At 39.5% G+C, this 13,918-nt stretch overlaps 1 protein-coding gene across 6 annotated transcripts in view; it reads left to right on the forward strand.

The window, feature by feature from the left end:
- The window catches only part of pex5la (peroxisomal biogenesis factor 5-like a), a 113,530-nt gene that overhangs the window by 92,463 nt on the left and 7,149 nt on the right, over window positions 1-13,918 (forward strand). For all 6 annotated transcript variants that reach the window (XM_061738352.1, XM_061738356.1, XM_061738353.1 and 3 more), the window contains 5 exons: window positions 317-460; window positions 3,142-3,212; window positions 4,555-4,773; window positions 6,380-6,545; window positions 12,147-12,304. In XM_061738352.1, the coding sequence (XP_061594336.1) occupies window positions 317-460; window positions 3,142-3,212; window positions 4,555-4,773; window positions 6,380-6,545; window positions 12,147-12,304 (758 nt within the window). The remainder of the gene's footprint in view (window positions 1-316; window positions 461-3,141; window positions 3,213-4,554; window positions 4,774-6,379; window positions 6,546-12,146; window positions 12,305-13,918) is intronic.

Consider the following 13,918-nt stretch of genomic DNA (forward strand, 5'->3'; position numbering starts at 1 on the left):
AGCGACCTCCTACAGAAAGAAAAAAGATGTTTCAAAGTCATCAAGCTCAAATGCATGCAAAACACTAGGGTAATCTCAGTTTGAAAATGCAAAGTTTAACATTTAAAGAGAACCAACAAACCCCAAAGAGATCAGCCAAGGTTTGATGTGAAGCAGAGAAGATCGATTCCTGCTGCTGGAGCTTTGCTTGAATATACAACAGCACGGGCCAGTTTCTTTGGTTTGCATTTGAATGTCAAGGAGAGTAACTGACATTGCTACTGTCCCTGTTTTCTTTTTTCTTTTTTTCTGTCATTTTTTTTTTTTGTGCTGACAGGGTTACTACTTCCACACAGATAACCCTTATAAGGACTTGCCTAATGCATTTGAAGAAGGCCTGAAGAAATCACGGGAAGGAGATCTACCAAACGCTGTGCTTCTGTTGGAAGCTGCCGTCTTGCAGGACCCTCACGACTCAGAGGTGAATTAATTTAGTGTACACCAATTCATAAGTGTTACAGTACACTTGTTTATAAAATACAATTTTTTTATAGAGATATTTGTATTTACAGCACAGATGTTGAATAAAACTGCTGTCCAGCACCAGTCAGCTACACTGGGTCACCGCTAAATCTAAATCCAACCCACTTACTTAACCTCATGCCACGAGAAGCAACAGGAGAAGACTATTTCACTGACCACAGGCTGTGTGAAGCTGATTTAGTGAACAGCACCCACTGGCTTGATGTTGATTGCCTGGAGCAGGAAACAGATTTTTTTTTCTTTCTGTCTCTCTTGTTTAAAAGACTTATTTACTGTAGCAAAAATACTCCTGAACTTGCTCCAGATGAGAATTTTCATTTGCCCTGCCAGCTTAATAATGCCTCATTCTGCAGACCTTTTCTTCTCCTCTTTCCATAACCTCCCCATTTCAAAAGAAGTGACCTCTTTGCAAGCAGAAAGCGCAAAGCCATCATTCTGAGTGCTTTCAGTCCCCTGGAATATACAGAAATGTGCCAGTTATTCCGAGGAGAGGATTATCCCACGGTGTGTGGAACTAACACGATTCTAAAATTCCTTCCAGACTGCCTTGTGGCTTATTGCCCCACTGTGAGTCATTCAGAAATAAGTTTGCCCCTAGTTTCAGAGTCAAACAAAACAGCATAAACAGAGATCCGTTTTAGAGCGGGTTATTAAATGTGCCTTTACCCATAGCTACTTAATACAGAGAAATAATCTCATCGTTTGGATTGTAGTCACATCATTGTTGGGCCACTTGTGTTGATCTTGGGTGGTTTCTATCCACCTCATCCTCATGCACACAGAACCAAACTGCCAAGTCATATTGTACACTAGGGCTGTGCGATTAATCGATTTTAAATCACACGATTTATTAATCACAATCGATGTTAAAAAAAGGAAAATCGGAAAATCGATTTTCCTTTTTTGCAGCTGCATTACAGACAGAGCCCGTCTAGTCATCTTTGTTTGGTCAAGAAAATTGTAAATGTCACTTTACTAAACTCAAGGAGGATTTACAGTATCTTTCAATTGCACTTCATTCCCAATAGGGAAATTAGTTTGCTATTTTTCTTTAAAAATAAAGATAAAATATTTGAAACAATTTATTCCATTGTCTTTTGTAGTTTTACCAAAAAAATCGAAATCGAAATCGAAAATCGGGTTTTCAGAGAAAAAAAATCTGGATTTTATTTTTGTCCAAAATCGCCCAGCCCTATTGTACACATTACAATATTTGAGATAAAACAACAAATAGCGTGTGCGTGTTAGTTCCCCCATGACTTCAGTGCCCACACCATGGGTGGGGTTGGCGAAAGGGCCTTTCTGTGTGGAGTTTGCATGTTCTCCCTGTGTTCTCTTGGGTAGCTAATGGGAGCTACCCTCACAAATAAAACATGCACACAGTCCTGGGCTATACATGCCCCCTCTGGCCAACCGGGGCGCCAGATGGGGTGGGGAGGATCCGGGCCGGAATAACGTGATCCTTCCACGCGCTACGTCCGGCCGGAGAAACCCCACCCTGTCTGGTGAAAAGATGCGGCCTGCTCACTCCTCAGGTTAAGGAGGAGACCTGAGCTCAGTGCAGGGCCCTCCCGGGGTTGGTAGAGGATGGCAATGCCCAGGACTGTCACTTAGGTAGGAGCACGGGGTGGTAAAAATGGGAAAAAACCGGGATAAAAATATTTAAAAAAAAACTAAACAAAAAAAAAATAAAAAATAGTTTAACTTAAAATATTGAAGTAAATTAAAATTGTTCAGCCTCAGTTGGTGATATCTTTATATGAATAAAGTCTGTTTCATTGAAAGCCTTGCAGGAGCAACATTTCAGTAATAATGAAACAAAACAAGTTTTTGAAGAAGGTCAAACATTTCTGAAAATATCTTAGCAAGATTGACTCTTGTAAAATTCCTTGTAAAAGAAGACATTTTGACAAAGAAGTGTAGTTAATGTATTGTTTGAGTACTAGTGTAGTACTCCCTCAGTAATGCACATATATTGCATAGTGATCTGAAGGGCCTCAATAATAAACATGCTTATTCTTCGTATCTTGTACTTGGCTGCACATTTAGTTGTATTTGCAATTCCAGTTAATTTAAGACTGCGGTAAATCATGATTTACCTCAAATACCCAAATTAATGTTTTACCCATTTATTAGTGGAAGTTAAATGGGAAAATGTAATGCTCAGGAAGCCAAAGGGGCATCTTCTTTTGCCACACTTGTAGTATTTTATTTTTACTCAAACTATAATACTATTAATTCCCTTATAAATAGGTAAGGCAGTTTACACCAAACCATCTCTATTAGCTTCATTGATTATTAATTTCACTTTTATTGTTGGGTGACGTGAGGGATTACCAGAGAGAATTCACACTAAACTATTAGTGAGTTGAACTCATAGTTTCATGTGCACTTGTTTCAACTCGGACGTTAAACACTCAGAGTTTAGCCTGTTGAATTGTATTTTTACGGTACTCATCTGTGGCAATCTGTGTGCAACTCTGGCAGAAGTCGGTCTCTGCTGCATGCCTTATTCATTGTTCCTTGTGGGCTTCAGCCCCTTGATAAGACAGGCAATGGCGTGCAGGTTTGTCCCCTGCTGTTTACTGTTTTTCTTTTTTCTTTCTTTTTCCCCTGTAGGCTTGGCAAGTGTTGGGGACAACACAGGCTGAAAATGAGAATGAGCAGGCGGCAATTGTGTCCCTCCAAAGGTAATGATAAACAACTCCATCCAGTTCCAATTTAGATTCAGAAATAGCTCCCAATTCCCAATGAGGACTCCTTGTTCTCAACGAGAACTGGCTGAGTTTCATTCATAAAGCTGCTGAAGCCTGACATTACGCTTTTTTTGGAGTGAGAACACTGACAAGTCAACTGAAAACCAGGAGAAATCATCCTCCTTTTTTCCAAACACTTAATAAACAGTTTGTTCTGTGAAATAAATACATTTAAAAAAAAAAAAACATCTTCAGAATTTTTCAGTACTCACAGGATTCTCTCTTAATGCGTTAGGATTAAGCACATTAATAGCCTTCTGTTGAAATGTTGAAATATTAGACAGTTTGCAGTGCACGTACTGTATTTTGCTTTGATTATTATATGATCTCTCCATCTGTGAAGGGAGCAATTTGGTATGAAGTGCGTTTATAAGCATAGTTGGCATTAGTTTTGTTTTTGCTACACTGGTGGACAGTCTTGTTACAATACTGCTATATTCTGTTGTTTTATCACTAGAGAAACAGAATATGGTGTTTAAAATCTCAATTTTTCTTGTGAGTGTCACTTACTCAATCAAAGAAGAATGATGAATGAATGCTGTTCAAATGTTTCTAAAGGTTCTTCAAATATCCATGGAAAATAGGGTTGTCTGTTAACTCTGCAAATCAAAAAAAGGAAATAGCAGGATTTGGGGGTTCTTGCCAAAAAACGGAAATCTTTGTTAAAAACAGCATATTCCCTGTAAGTGAACAATTAATTTGAATGGCTTAAACCAGCATTTGTGCAATCTTCACAGCAAGAAGGAAAAAAAAGAATTAGTTGGTCTGAGATTAAGATGGCTTTAAAGAAGTTGGTGCATCAGCATATGACATCAGGCTTGAACCTTGATGAAGGCCAAATTTTGTTGGGCTTCTTAGTCTCTTAAGTAATCTGAGTTGTTCGTTGGACACGGTTGTGTTTTAGTCTCCTTTTCAATTTCAAAAATCACTATAAATCTCAGTGGCATTCATCCATGTGATGTAACCGATGATATAACCCCACCAATAAACTCCAACGCTCTTCCTGTCTTGGGAGCGATCGTCAGGGGTGTTTTTGCCTACATGCAAAGCTAATGCAAATCACACAGCTGTGGGCAGCATGCAAACTTGCTCTTGGTAGCGCAGGGAGGGCAGGAGAGGTGCAGCTCCTCCATCCATCCTGAAATCATTAGCCTCTGCCTGATGCTGTTCTGCTTTGCACTGTCCCAATTAATATCTGTCAAATCTCAATTTCTCTTTGAAGTTTACACCTTACACCATCTCTCCTCTTCTATGCCTGGGTCTTGTGTCCGTCCAGGTGTTTGGAGCTCCACCCAAATAATCTAGTAGCCCTCATGGCTTTGGCAGTGAGCCTCACCAACACTGGTATGCGTCATGATGCCTGCGAGGCCCTGCTCCGCTGGCTCAGACACAATCCCAAGTACAAGCACCTGCTGAAGGGCAAGACCCACCTGATGGGATCCCCAAACTCTCAACGCAGGATGTCTTATGCCACCAACATGGGCAGGTATGAAAGGTACAGTATGATGTGAACTGTAGACCGGGTTAACCAAAGGCAGTGTCTTCTAAAAGACGAGGAAGTCTCTATGGGGCTCAGTTTCTTTTTTTTCTTTTTAAATAAAAGGTCTGCAGTGTTTTTGCCTCTCTGTTTGACTCCATCTGACAGTCTTCCAACATAGGACGTTTGACTAAAAAGGAATCAAATGGACTATGGAAATAATCTGTGATTTAAAGCAACTAATACAAAAAAGGGATAATTGTTAGTTACAATGTCTTAACATACTAAATTACTTTTTCATCCAATTTTCTCAAAAGTTCAAATTGACACTGAGGAGAAAATGGTTTAAACATCAACAGCTATAAATTATACAAAACGTTTCTGATCGATTTTATTAATTTATTTCAATTTTCTGTATCTGGACTACATTGAAAAATGACACAAACAAGTAAAAATCAATCAAATGGAAATTGTTAATGCAGATTTACATTTTATATGATTTCTGTAACACTTTAGTTCAAGAGCATTTATTCAACAGCACGTATATCAGCTTAAAATATGTAAATGGAAATTTTCCTGCTGATTTGTTTGATTTGTATCTTGTTGATGCGCTATGTAAAATATCATAGTGGTTTGCAAAATTCTGATGTTTTCTGACATTTTGTTGTGATTTAGTTGTTCCATCCCACAAGGGTATAAACATGCCAAAGACATAATTATTCCTTTGTTAGAGGGACTAAACTTCCCACAACATGTACCGGGTATTGGTTTAATTTCACTGGCATGATGCCAGACATGGATTTACAAGAATCGGTCTTGTCAAACAGCCCTCACCGCTGCAGGAGAAAGGCTGTCTGTGTGATGTTAAGCCCGATGGATGAGGTTGTTGGGCCTATCAGATTTAAAAGCCCTAATTCTTCTCCCAATGTAAAGCCGTACTTTATCAATTCATTAATCGTCTAGTCTGTTCAGAGAGAGATACAGGTACAACTCAATTACTGTGCTCTCCCCTCTGGACCGAGCAGTATCTGCTTTTTCATTTCTGCTGCACAGTCAGTCCCTCTCTCTTTACCCTTACTGTATCCTCCTCTCCTTTTTCTGCCTCGCTCTTCTCTCCCAAGTATTTTTAAATTACTTCTTACCCTTTTCCATTTTGACTTAGTGAAACCCAAACTACAATTACATTCTAGCTGTTTATTTGCATGCATGTGAGTGTGGTGGTTTATTTAACTGACTACCTTAAACACTTTCTACCAAAATCAAAGTCTGAAAAATATTAAATATATGATAAGTAGATATGACTTTCTAACCTTTCAGACTGCAACAATAGTTTCATAGATATTACAACTAGTACTATATTTCACATAGCATTTAACAAATGAAATGTAACTCTCCAATGCTTTGCGTTTCTTTTTGTCTTTCCTCTCACTGTCACTTCTTCATCTCCCTGTTATTTCTCCTTTCCTCCATTGTTGCCTCACATTTTTCATATGCTACGATTAAGGGTTGACATGCAATAGTGCACATCATAACTCTGCAATCTTAAGAGTTTTCACTCAGCAGCCTTAAGTAGCACTAATCCTTATGTGTGTGTGTGTGTGTGTGTCTGCGTGTGTGTTCACAGCTCGCTGCTGCCGGAGGTCAAGGAGCTCTTCCTGGAAGCAGTTCAGCACAACTCTGACAGCGTTGACCCTGATCTGCAGACAGGCCTGGGAGTGCTCTACAATCTCAGCGGAGAGTTCAACAAAGCTGTGGAGGCTTTCAATACAGCACTGTCAGTTCGGCCTGAGGTACAAAAACCATACGACACACATAGGCACACTCAAGGGCACACAGAAGCATGCAGATTAGATAAAGCGGAGCTGTAATAATGTCCTTGGCTGATCCAAGCCTCAGTGGATGGGAAACAGGTTCTCCAAACACTAATTAGAGCATTAATAACATGAACACCATCAAAAATGAAACAGCTTTTTTCCTCACATTTAATACAAATCACCTGCTCTCTCCAATTAAATGCATCTTCCTTTAGCGAGGTGCATTTTGTTTTTCATTATACTGTAGCACTACAATAGTCATTCTATTGTGTTAGTTTTTTTTTTAAATTGACACAAATGTGACCTATTATAAAAACATGTTGCCAAGTAATCAATGATTTCAACCTCAATGTGGACTGTAAAAATGACTATGAGCAGCTTCTCTGCTGAGAGTTGGCTCTTTCATTTAATCGTAAAGGTAAAGTTAGCACACATGTTCAGCAGTAGTGTGATCACCTGCATTTACAGCTGCTGCTGACCTTGCACGGTGCACTCAAAGGTATCAAAGCAAAAAACAGATTCTCATCCTCAATGGGCTGTTCCGGCAATTATGTGTCCCCAACAATGCATTAATGGAGAATTTTTGAAAAATCAACCAATTAATCAATCAGTCAGTCAGTCAGTCAATAAACAAACAATAGTACCGTAGTGTTGCACATCCTATTCCATGTTTGGAAAAAGAACAAAACATATCTTCATAGCTTGCTTGCATGCTCTCAGAGTTGTGAGAAAGACTGAAAACGTTACCAAGTGATCAAAGCTTACCTATCCAATTTTTATAGCACTTGTTAGAATTTGATTACTTCATTTTCCCCTTTTTGAAAAAAATGTAAAAAAAAAAATAGAAATAAAAATCTAGCAACAAATTCAGAGAGAGGGAGAGGTTAATGCACAAAAGTGTACTTTAAAAAGAAGAGGAAGGAAAAAAAGATAGTGTAGATTTTCCCTACCACCAACAGGATTTAGACTCAGAGCCAGAGCTGTGTTGGCCTGACATGCTGACTGTAAGCTGTGCTTGGTGAACACATGGGCACTGCTGTTTTCCTTGGAGAGTCAACATGTCTGACAGCTGGTTGACTCCAGCTGGCACAGCAATATGCCAATGATGTAAACTCTCCAATCAAGAAACATTACTTATGGCAGATCAGAGGTTCATTCAAATACATGAACACAATATGTTCTCGACTATTTTTAAAATCTCATTTCTTTGGAGAAGAATAACCTCACAATGGTGCCTGCTTTCTTTGTTTCTTAGCTGGTGGAAGTTGTTAATAGTTACAGAGACATGCACATAAATATTAATATCTTGAGATAATTTTGCCATAAAAATCTTATTCATCACAATTTGGAAATGAAAAAAACTATAATAGAGGATAACCTGCACATGAGCTACTTTTGCAAATCTTCAAAACAATGTAATTCACAGTATGATAATGAGTAGGCAAGATCAAACATCTAAAGAGGGATTTTGTCATGAAGTACTGCACACCACATGTACAGACGAAAGGGAACTGAAGCTTGTACACCGAATATTGAGATGGTTCAGCAAATATCAAGAGGGACCTCTTGATATTTGTCACAAACTGTCACACCAATATGTGAAGCATCCAAAATCTGGACAAGTGATCTCTTCACTAGCAAATGGACATATGTTCCCAATCAGGATACAGCAAAGGATCCAGTTGGAGGGTAGATTACCATCTTTATTCAAGTCTAAAGTCATTGATTGAGAGAGCTTGATTTTTTTTTTCTCCCCAAATTCAGACATCATGATGCTTCACCTTTAAACTCTGCCCATTTAAATACTACCCACCCATGGACACATTGGCTCTGGTAAGATTAGATATAAACTAGGGGTGTCAAATTAGCACGTTAATTGCGATTTATTAATTAAAGGCATATTAAGCGCGTTATGTTTTTTAATAGCTTAATCTATTTTTTAATCTCTAAATTTACTTTTTCTGTTTGCGAGTTGTCTTTATTTTGAAATCTGTGTTTGTGTGGTGGGCTGGAAAACAATGGTGAATCCCACCTTGAAGTGGGCACTGATTGGCTGTTACTGTGTGTGGCCGTGGTTATTAGACGCTGGTGGGGGAGGGTGAGTAGTGGAGAAGAGAAGTGGAAATGGAGGAGCACGTGAAGGTTGTCGGTCCAGTGAACGGGGAACTTACCCTGGATTCACACCAAAAGCGTCACAGGCCTCATAGGCGTCCGGCTGCCATTCATTTTCTATGAAAGCGCGCTGCGAGAGGCGTCGGAGGCCACGGAGGCGTCGGGAGCAGCACGTTGGAGGCGTCCAGAGCGTCAATTTGAAGTTGAAAAATCTCAACTTTAAGCAAATGAGCAGCGGCGACGCCGAGGCAGCGTCCAATCACAGACCGGGATTCCCGAAGCGAGAACCCTCAATGCAGATTGTACTTTGGTGTACACACAAACGTACACTCATTCACATGCACACATGAGCATAGCTGTGCACTAAAAAACGTATTTTATCAGGAATTAATATATTTCATCCAGCAAACTGACATTTTTGCTGATTTGACTGTCGTTTTTACCTGAACTGCTAATGTGAAACACGTAACTGATGGTTGAGGACCTGGATGGTCTGAACTATTTTATTTGCTACATCGATCCAACGCAAAATAATTAAAACCCGTGTGTTCCCAAAGTGCGATCCTAGGAAATAGGTGAAATAGGAAACTGAAGATGTGCACGCTATACTGTATATAGATATGTGTAGACTATATGCACTTTGTTCACTTCAGTTCTGCAGCGCAGCTTGAAAGCCCGGCCCACTGCAGGCGTCGACAGGCATCGACAGGCTTTAGCAAGCAGCGCGATGCAGGCGTCCACCACAGGCAATTTTTGACGCTTTCGGTGTGAATCTAGGGTTACATTTCGCCCGACGGCACCTTTGATAAAAGGTAGGGTAAAAAAGGAAAGGACTTTGCTTACCCCCGAAGCAGCTCAAGTCTAACCTCCCACATAAACACGCGCAGCCGCAGCTAACGTTAGCAGCAACGATGTTGCCACAGCAACTCTCTTCCCGAAACGAGACTGGAGGAGAGCACCGCGCATGCGCACGTCTGCGACAGAGAGGCTGGCTAATGTTCTTGCCAAGTGGATGTAAATGGCTAGGGCTGCATCTGCTCAAGTCTGATTAAAAAAATGAATAAATTACTTTATAAAGCCACTTTTTTTGTTGTTGTATATAACTGTTTTGATCTGACACAATAATGTAATGAATTTAAAGGTAAACACCTCAAATTGAGGACTTTTCTCTGCAATTTTGAGGTGCGATTAAAAAAGAATAGTTAGATTAATTAATTACAGATCTTAATTAATTAATCGCAAAAAATGTTCAATCGCTTGACAGAACTAATATAAATACTCAGGTATACACAGTTTTTTGTCCAACCCCTGTCCTTCTAAGAACATCACTTGTTTTCCTTACTTTTTCCCTTGTTCTCCTGTTTCTGTTAAAGCTTCTGCTTTATGCGTTTGTTTTTGTTGTTGTTCTTTTTTTATTGGACCTTTTGGGTTTTCCTGCTTCTGCAGCTTCAGTTGTTTCAAAAAGATTTTTCCTTAAGTCTTTTACATCCCATTTTCAGGTCTACGTCGCTCATGAAACCTTTGCTTTAGCTATTAAAGAAACAAAATCCTTCCAAAGTCCTCGTCTCAGGTTTTCACTTAAAAGGCACTGCCCCAATAGCTGCGTGGGTCACATACATACCATATAGCTGCAAAGTCTCTTGGGAGCAAGTTGCTGGTTCTGTTCTTGCTTGTGTCAAGGAAGTTTTGGTGAGGACTCAGATGCGGGAGAGGAGGAGGAAGGCCGGAGGCAGGAGTTCTCAAAAAAGGGTTTATTAACAAAAACCAAACTAAAAGCGCTGCAGAGCAGGATCAAAACAAACTAAACAGGGATCAAAAACTTGAGGAGGAAGAACGTGGCAGGAAACATGAGGAACAAAACAGTACGGTCCGACAGGGAACAAGGGAATGACAAGACCAGATATACTCAGGGGATAACGAGACACGACGAGACACGACGAGACACAGGTGCAGACAATCAGGGCAGATGGGACACAGGCGGGGCAAAACAGAAACTCAAAAGACTGGTGGAGGGAAGTGTCAAACCCTGACAGTTTGTTGTGTTGTTCGTGAATGTTGTGCATTTGTAGGGTTTTTTTCCTGAATAACAGATCATTTCACAAATGTTTAATTACCTATGAATGCTTTCAGATGACACTGTGATGAAAGGGATATGTAAATGGTGTAAAATTAAGATGGCCATTTCAAAGAAGTGAAACATGAAGCCCACATATTCAGTTGCCTTGAGATTAATTAGTTAATTAAGTTATTAATAAAAGACTTGTCTTTCAAAGTTGCTATCAACTAGACATACAAAGAAAAACGATTAATCTGGGTAACCATACAATTATATGACTAAAATTAAAGAGCAGAGACCTGAGAGCAGATGTTTCACTTGCAAAGAGAAGCCAATTAAGTGCAGGGATATACACGATAATTGAAGCATCGTAAATCAGTTCAGGTGCAGCATATCTCATGGATACAGACATGCAGATTTGAGCAAAAGATGATCACATCTGCGTGCAGGGACCATTTGAGTGGAAGAGTAATGTTTTGTGGACGAGCATTTTAATAAATAAACAAAGAAAGACTGTATTCAAACTGAAGGAGCGCACTTTTGAATGAAGGAAAAAAATGATGCGCAACCAAACAAAAGTGCTGCACAGATGTTTTTGCAGAAAACTTAAAACACTTCCACATACATCCAGCTCTGGACTGCAAAATAAAATGAAAATGCCCTCAGATGCAACCACATGTTCCATCTACCTCATGCAAATCAGTCAGAGTCCTCCTAGTGCTATCCAATACCCGCATGAATATTACTCACTGTTAAATCTAGTGTCCCACATTTGGTTTGGTAAAAGCTTTCCCCTGCTGGAAAAACAGCTCTGAACACAAAAGGAAGATAATTATACCCTGCAGCAGGGCTTAACCAGAGATGAAAGACCCCTGCACCGTAGCAGGCCACTGACCTCTGCAAGTGCCTGTGTACCTGCAGGTGGGAGACATGGCAAGGACAATCCAGGGTGATGTAATTGTGCTCTCCTTAAATTAACCTTGTTGTTGAAGCTACATGGTGCTCGAAAAAATGTCCTTGTTGTTTGGGCTTTATTTAGAAAAATAAAAAGATTTCGGCTTGCTTAACAGTGATTTTTCATGTTGTCACTGTAAAAACATGGATGGATGCTGAATGGCAGCCCTGATGATTCACTTCAAAGGTGGGAAGCATTGAAGTTTTGATAATGAGTAAATAACATTTGAAGAGAAAATGCTGATGAGTCTTTTATAAGAATGACAGGAAAGAAGCTGACTGCTTAAATTAGACTGTGAGCATGTCTAGAAATGTACCAAGTGGTACAAAAATGTCCAGATGTGTACAAATAGTTTGCATTTTAATGTCTGACAGCATTTAGCAACTTACATCACACAACAAATCGTCATTGTCACCATCTGGTGTTCCTTATTCAATGCAATGTTCCCCTCCAGGACTATTTGCTATGGAATCGCCTGGGAGCTACGCTTGCAAACGGGGACCGAAGTGAAGAAGCAGTGGAAGCTTACACACGAGCCCTGGAGTTGCACCCGGGGTTTATCAGGTCCCGCTACAACCTTGGCATCAGCTGTATAAATCTGGGGGCACACAGGTGAGTGACCAGGGGTTATAAGAACAGAGGAAGGATAGATTTACACAGACTTGATTTAAAAGTGGACCAGGTGCAACATAGCATGTAGACCTGAAGCAACTTTAGCATGATTTGCTTTCGTAGCATATCAGAACTTTTTAAGTGCATTCAAGACAGACTGTGAATGAAAGTGAAACCAGAACTTTTGTTTGGTGAAGGTGAAACAAAACCTATCAAGATGATTGAAGGGAAAAAACAGCCACTTTCCACGGTCATTGATGATTTGATTTTTGAGGTTTACAGTGAAATTTTTGACATTTTTGTTATTCCACTCATCAATAGATGTTTTGGTTATGATAAATTCATTTTTCAGGATGATACTGAATCTTACAAGTGTGGAAAAGCATTTAACAAGAAATCTGCAAATACTCCATATTTGTTTTCCATGATTTCCACTGATTTATTTTTTCTTACAAATGCTTTCCTCTCTTATATAATGACACACACATTATATCTTTGACATACATATATACATATATATATATATATATATATATATATATATATATATATATATATATATATATATATATATATAGATATATATATATATATAGATATATATAGATATATATAGATAGATAGATACATATACTGTACACTGCAGCAAAAAAGTATTGAGTTCGCCACTGATTGTGCAAGTTCTTCTGGTCTGTAATTTTCATCACCTCAACTATGACATCACATTGTAGAATTTTACAATGAAAGAAGGGTATATGTCATTTCTTGATATTATCTTATTTGGTGTTATGTACATACAGTACGTACGTAGTACATACATACACACACATGCATGCACACATACCCCTACCTTCATAGATACACACCCACACTTATATTTTGTATTTGCGTCGGGGGTGGGGAACCCTGGCCTTCAAGGGCTGCAGTCCCACATGTTTTGGATGTTGCCTTGCCTCCACACACCTGATTCTGATTAAAGGTGTCATCAGCTCATCTTTCAGGTCTGCACAAGGTTGATAACGATAGTCATTTGTATCACGGTGTGTTGAAGGAGGGACAAATCTAAAACATGCAAACTGCGACCCTCCCCACCCCTTATTTGTGTTTATGTGCACACATACACATCCCCATACATATACACATACATATCCCTATATACAAGCATACACACTCATTCATAGACAACTCTACATGCATATTCACACAAATAAATAAATATACACAACTACAGTTATAATAATAAATCTTCTGCATGAACAACCTTCAGTCTCATCCTTGGAGTTAGAGAAAATTAAAGCTGCACAAGGGAGTTTTGCATCACTACGTGCTGCATGTCCCCCTACAGGCGTGGAAGTGAAGTGTCTTACACAACAGTAGGTCTGTTTCCATTAGCAAGGCTCCCTGGTCGATTTGTCGGGGCTGGATCATTGACACGTGTCTCCATTGCCAGGAACAGGCCTGTAAATAGGCCTTTCAGGAACCTTTACAACCTGTACTACACTCCTGTAGGAGAGCTACTCAGATCGGCCTAGAGAAACTACTTTGTGGGGCGGGGGTCTAATATTCTGATATTAGACTACCTAAATTATGTTTAGCTCTCCCATGTGAACACAA

Source organism: Cololabis saira, chromosome 13 (assembly GCF_033807715.1).
Source record: "Cololabis saira isolate AMF1-May2022 chromosome 13, fColSai1.1, whole genome shotgun sequence".
NCBI lineage: Eukaryota > Metazoa > Chordata > Actinopteri > Beloniformes > Belonidae > Cololabis > Cololabis saira.